Source organism: Anopheles moucheti, chromosome X (genome assembly GCF_943734755.1).
Source record: "Anopheles moucheti chromosome X, idAnoMoucSN_F20_07, whole genome shotgun sequence".
Classification (NCBI taxonomy): Eukaryota; Metazoa; Arthropoda; class Insecta; order Diptera; family Culicidae; genus Anopheles; species Anopheles moucheti.
Genome location: NC_069142.1, coordinates 8,491,413 through 8,498,049, shown reverse-complemented (window position 1 = coordinate 8,498,049; position 6,637 = coordinate 8,491,413). Strand labels below are relative to the sequence as shown.

General features: G+C 41.5%; 1 protein-coding gene across 1 annotated transcript; it reads left to right on the top strand.

The window, feature by feature from the left end:
* Window positions 1-5,447: 5,447 nt before the first annotated feature.
* On the top strand, window positions 5,448-6,622 carry LOC128307168 (vacuolar-sorting protein SNF8). Its single transcript, XM_053044905.1, has 3 exons — window positions 5,448-5,859; window positions 5,950-6,226; window positions 6,292-6,622. The coding sequence occupies exons 1-3, from the start codon at window positions 5,520-5,522 to the stop codon at window positions 6,425-6,427; spliced, it is 753 nt and encodes a 250-aa protein (XP_052900865.1). The 5' UTR covers window positions 5,448-5,519; the 3' UTR covers window positions 6,428-6,622.
* Window positions 6,623-6,637: the final 15 nt, after the last annotated feature.

The window sequence follows — 6,637 nt, the reverse complement described above, 5'->3', positions numbered from 1 at the left end:
GTTAACCCTCGGTGAATAAGGTTGAGGGAGAGTAATAATAATAATAATAATCACCGATGACAACTACTTAACGCAAACACTCCTTCGCCGCTGTACACACATACACGTGGTTATGTTTTTTTTTATGTCGGAATCGAGTGCATACGTTTTTACAAGATTTTTTGTTTATTCCGTTGTTGTTTTAAACAACATTCGGAATTGCAGTGACAGTGGCGGAGAATTTTTTTTTGCATTTGAAAACTAAAATGCTAGACCAAGTTTTTTTGTTGAAAGACTACCTCTATGATCGAACAAACACCAGCAAAGTCTCGGAAAGAAAAAAGTCTTGCGTACACCTCACAATTCTGTTGCGTAGCCTTGTTACTGGGCCGTTAAGCTAGTCTATATATAAACATGTGTATGCGCTAAGGAGAACTATAAAGCCATTACTTGATTCACATTTTCAACGATTTACGTACATTTATGATTCCTGATAAGTGCAATGCCTTCTATGATTTTTCGCCCAAGGTACAGTTTTGTTAAGGGACAAAATCAGCTGCAAAAACTGCAAACATTGCATGCATAAACATTGCATACCTTACGGCGCATTGCATTTCAAGTTGGTTGCAAAGTTAGTGTATAAACATTGCATACCTTACGGCGCAGTACCAGGAGCTACCTCTTCCGTGGATGCTCTCCTGGTACTATACATTCGGAAACTGGTAGTTTTCGAAGAAATTTTTCTCGACCAACGGGAGTTCTTTCTTTCAGCCGTTCACGGTCGAAGGACAACGAGTCTGACAATCATATATCCCGATCCTTTATTTCGATATTCATGATTTCATCGAAAATTTGGATTCCAACTGTTTATTTGGATGTCCTAAAAAGACTTTGGCGTGCTGAATAGTCGTAGAGTCGTTGAAGGCGATTTCATATAATCACTTATAGCGAGTTCATTGTTCTTCATGATATACAGTTCCAAATATCTCATCTGAGAGTATCTAAGAGTACTGGACAAAGTCCAAGTTTCATAGGCTTATGTGAGTAAGCTTTGTATAATTGTTACGTTACTTTGCCAACTTTATATTATTGTAGTTATTACACAATTAATTACTTCTGCAAAATTACACCACATCTACAAAAGCAACCAACAAGGTTTCGATTGTAAATGCGATTTGTGTACATTTAATAGGAACAAGTTTATTTTCTCTGTCAGCAACTGCCTCCTCGTCCAGCACCAGCTCGTTGGCGCGTGCACACAACCTGCAAAAAACACACCTATATAATGAGGACATGCCGGAAGGCTAACACTTCCCTTTTGTACCATTCGCAAAGGTGACACTCAACAAACACACATAATAGCCGTTCCGGGGTTGATTCATATTCAATCATCCAGATCCGTTCCCACACTTTGAGCACTCCTCCCCCCCGTAACACTGCGGACAAAAAAGCCTCCTGCCGCTGCCGGTAAACCGTATCCTTCCGTGTTGAATTCTTCAAACGCTCCTAGACGTCCACAGGGCTCCGAAGCTGCGTCGGTCTTGCGGAAAACGTGCCACACAGCAGGTTTTTGATGAGCGTTGAAGTTCAAAGTCATTAGTGCGCTTAGGCGGACTGGGGATGTAAAAACACTGCCCAAAAACACAATCGGAATAAGGTCATGAAGTCAGCAATATTTGGCACGTGCCACGTACTGAAGGTAGTTTATTCTGTATTTGTTATTGCCTTTTTTGTTTAAAATGGAGCATGGCAAAATTTTAAATTCCTTGTTTGAATGAGATTCGAATCGTAAAGGAACAATCCGTTTGACATGAAATGCCGATCAACCTACCTGTTTTACATTATGCAAAACGTCGCATAATATTCACTCGTGTTCCTTTTGCTAATTATCCACCGCATTATGCTGCATTGCATTCAAGGTTTGACTTCTGGTTACCTTTTACACGCCCGATGCTCTATACCGGTCCATCATCTCTACTGGAGCACCTCTTTAAGCTAGCATATCTCGTTCCGGCATCTTCCGTTTTGCGCTGAAACACGCAGGCAATCTTTAATCTGATGCTAAAAAATCTGTCATCCCAAACGTGAGACAGTCGCCTATTCGGCTCACGCGTACGTGTTGAGGACAATAGAAGTTTCGTGCTATGATTTTTTCTTTCGCGTTTGAAAATGAAAAAAAACATATTCACAAGGTAGTCAAGGGTCTGTTGGACATTTAAATAATTCAACCGCACGTTCGATTATGACGCCGGCTTTCTGGTGCTAATAACAACACGGTTATGTCGTGGTGTTTTGTGAGTTCTGATTTATTTTACAGTTGTCTCATCTTTGTCATTATTTATCATCTTTTTAAATCTTTTGATAAGCTTTATTCTACACCTCGTTTCCAGCAAGAAATGCTTCCAGTTTGAGTTTTCCTAACCATCGTTCAATAGTTCAAAAACTGCTACGCATTCACACTTTAATAGCCCTTTTCAAGGTAACACGTTTCTCATGGAAACGTGACTTAGCCAAGACAATGTTTAGGGTATTCAGGCTGGGGTTCTCCAAGTATTTTCTCCACATTCGCACGCATGAGTTAACGCTACTTCTATGGAAAAATGTAAACATTCTAAATTTAGGGCACCCATTTAGAGGGAAATTTAGGGCAGACAAATCTCTCTCAAATTGGAACAAATTAGAAACATCTTGTATTTAATTTTTATATTTGAAATACAAAAAGGTTTGCTTCTCATCATGCAATTAAACATAGACAGTATCGCCGTTGAAAGACTAACATACTTTTTACGCTTTCCTTTCCTTTACACAGCGGCGGATCAAACGGTAGGCGGAGTAGGCGGTCGCCTAGGGCCTCGCCGTGTTGGGGGCCCCAAACAACTTGTGCCGATTGTGCGATTTTTGGAAATTTAGAGGCAGAGTTAATTTATAGCACAAAATCTTATTAAAAAGGTAAACAATTGATCGAAAATATCCTTAGATTTTATATATCCTTGGTTAGATTTTTTTTTTATTAGATATTTTGTTAGATCCTACCGTTAGATGCTAGAATAGAAACCATGCTTATTTTCACTTCCGCAATATTCGCAAGCTATTGCCATTGCGATACTCGTGGTGTGGTATTGTTTTCTCTCCCCGATTGAACCGTGAAAATGTCCAGCCTACGTGTTTCGAAACAGTATTGTGGTGGAGTGTTGTGTTTAGTATTTCGATTGTAACAATTTCTGCAAGTTTGAAAGCCGGTAATGATGTTATAACCGACACAATCTGTCAGTGTACTACGAAATAGCTAGCATTGATAGCATGAAACGGAAAGCATCCTTCATCTCGCTCAAACTTCCCGTCGGTTGGTACGAAATTCCATACAAAACCAGCTGTTTTCCGATTTCCGATACCAGGGAAGCATCCACGAAGAGGTAGCACCTTGTACAGCAATTTTGGTCGAAAACCGCCGAAAGGTATGCAATATTTAAACACTAACTTTCCCGTTGGTCGAGTAAAATTTTGCAGCAATTTTACTCACAAACCGCCCAAAGTTATGCAATGTTTAAACACTAACTTTCCCGTTGATCGTGAAAAATTTCTTCGAAAACTACCAGTTTCCGAATGTATAGTACCAGGAGAGCATCCACGGAAGAGGTAGCACCTGGTACTGCGCCGTAAGGTATGCAATGTTAATACACTAACTTTGCAACCAACTTTCCGCCGTAAGGTATGCAATGTTTATACACTAGCTTTGCAACCAACTTTCCGCCGTAAGGTATGCAATGTTTATACACAACTTTTCATACTAACCAGCTGTTTTCAGATTTCCGATACCAGGAGAGCATGTACTTCAAGAGGTGACATCTTCCATCCCCCTCTCCCCCTTCCCCCTCCAAGATGGCGAACAAGATGGCGGACACAAGATGGCGGACACAAGATGGCGGACAAGATGGCGGACAAGATGGCGGACACAAGATGGCGGACAAGATGGCGGACACAAGATGGCGGACAAGATGACGGACAAGATGGTGGACACAAGATGGCGGACAAGATGGCGGACAAGATGGCGGACAAGATGGCGGCCAAGATGGCGGACAAGATGGCGGACAAGATGGCGGACACAAGATGGCGGACACAAGATGGCGGACACAAGATGGCGGACAAGATGGCGGCCAACATGGCGGACACAAGATGGCGGACAAGATGGCGGCCAAGATGGCGGACACAATATGGCGGATAAGATGTGATAAATACCCGCTGCAGGATAAACAATAGCGATTAACTTCACCACCAAATGCTGGTGCTTGAGTGTTTTGTTAAGTTAAGTTAAGATCGAAGAAGTATAACTGAGTGTTGCATGACAAATATCCCGGAAGCACAACGAGCGAACCAATGCGATGGCAAAGTGTTCCTTAGATGCTTTAGTTGTAAATTCCACCACGTGCAGCTTCTCTAAGCTGGCGCACGTATGATTGCAGCTCCATTTTGAAGAGTTCAGATACAGTGGTACCTGGAGTTGGTGGTGATATAGCCGGTTCCGATATTGTATTCGAAGATGGTGATGGCCCTGGCGGACCATTTGAAGAAGATGATTAGGAGCGGCCCAGCGGCGGATCAAACGGTAGGCGGAGTAGGCCCCTTCTTACTTCTTACGGAGTAGGCCCTCCAAGGAGATTGATCCTCCACTGCCTTTACATGATACGGTAATCTATGCTTCGGAAGTTTCACGGATACGCCCCTTTTGCAGCATAGCAGCATCATAAATTCCCCTTTACCACGGCACAGAATTATGTTGTGTTTTTATAGCAACCAATCGGTATGCAGCATTCGCAAGTGTTTGAACTGCATCAGCCGAGCATTGAGGGGGAAAATGTAACCGATTTGGGAGTTTTACAGGTGTTGCTACAATGTTTATGCTTCATTAATAGCACAAAGAAAGGTTTATTATTCAATTTATCTTTTTTAATCCAAAACAAAACGAAGTGATAACATGCACGTGTTCCGTGGATCAACCTCGAATGTAATATCTGATAAACTAGCGTATAAAAACAAAATGATATTAGCCCCATACATTTTATATTCAACTTCCGTTAACTTACATAAAATTTAGAAGATTTATTAGAGTAGAACATTTTTATTATCAGCTTTAAGCATTTTATTGTTATGCACATCACTGTAATGATGAAACGAATGATTGCGCAAAGCCGAATCTATACCGCAATAGTTTGCCTATTCTAAATTGGAGGATAATAATACAAACAATTATTATCTTATTCTGGAACAAAGCAAATACTTTTTGGACTGCCTTATATGATTTAGTTTTACAGCTTTATTTAAAAAAAAAGTGCATTTATCTACATTGTTTACACCGGCTGCACAATACAGTTCCATCTGTCAAAGTGTTTTTGTTCGCATCTGTCAAAATCAGCTGTTGTCAGGAAATCATTCGCTAATTTTTGTAAACAATCTTATTCTCTTGCACCGTGATCCTAGTGTTTGTTGTAAGAAAAGTTTAGTGTAATTAAACGACCTAGCTTTAATACTGTCAAGCAGTGAAAATGCGAAGACGTGCTGGTGTTGGCGCCATTCAGAAGCAGCGTCTGGAGGCGGAAAAATATAAAGACAAGGGAACCGAACTGCAGGACTCACAGTTTGAACAGATGGTGAAACAGATGGAAGCGTTGAAGGAAAATTTGGAGGAGTTTGCATCCAAGCATCGGAACGAAATTAAGAAGAACCCACAGTTTCGGCGCCAGTTCCAGGAGATGTGTGCGGCCATCGGTGTGGATCCGCTGGCATCGGCCAAAGGGTTTTGGAGCGTCCTCGGTATGGGCGATTTCTTCTACGAGCTTAGCGTCCAGGTGGTGGAAGTTTGTCTAGCACACAACCACGTAACAGGTGCGGATAATAGTTACATATAGTTCTGTAAACTTTTGTTCAGTTACAAATATCAATATCCGTTTGTTCTGATACGTTCCTCCTCTTCAGGTGGGCTTATGGACTTGGACGAACTGCGAAATCGGTTGGTAGCGGCTAGGGGTAAGAGTCAAAGCCATCAGGAAATCACCTCTGAGGACATACTGATGGCAACGAAAAAGTTGAAGATATTCGGCAACGGTTTCACCGTGTACTCGGTCGGCAAGAATCGCTACATGGTGCAGTCAATACCCGGGGAACTCAGCCTTCAGGAAACAACAGTTCTTAGCGTAGCCTCGAATCAAGGCCAAGGATTTGTCACCGTTGCCTCACTTATGAATGATTTAGGGTATGCAGGTTACTTTATTATTCCGTATTTCAATCTAATTGATGATTTCTTTTACTCATATTTAGGTGGACACAAGCGAGGGCAGAACAGGCAGTAGAGAAAATTCTCGGCGAAGGTATGGCATGGCTAGATACACAAGGCGAAGAGAAGTCGTACTGGTTTCCTAGTTTGTTCCCAGGGCGTTTAACGACGAAAATATGATTCCAGCATCAAAACAGCACTAGTCAAAGGACATTTCATATACAACGCTGAAAATATCGCATTGCAATATATCTGGTTCGTATTGTTGCGACAGCTAAAATATAGCAAACTATTTCATTATTTGTCTGCTTCGTCTCACTAACCGAAAATCCTTTTAAACTGTAGTTCGAACTCGATGCTATCAATGAAATGTTCCGTCCGTTCACATGA

Bases quoted from the DNA above. Each gene is read 5' to 3' on its own strand.
- LOC128307168 (XM_053044905.1), top strand. From the start codon at position 5,520: ATGCGAAGACGTGCTGGTGTTGGCGCCATTCAGAAGCAGCGTCTGGAG. The intron at 5,860-5,949 runs GTGCGGATAATA...CCTCCTCTTCAG, and splicing joins AGCACACAACCACGTAACAG to GTGGGCTTATGGACTTGGAC. The intron at 6,227-6,291 runs GTATGCAGGTTA...ACTCATATTTAG, and splicing joins TCACTTATGAATGATTTAGG to GTGGACACAAGCGAGGGCAG.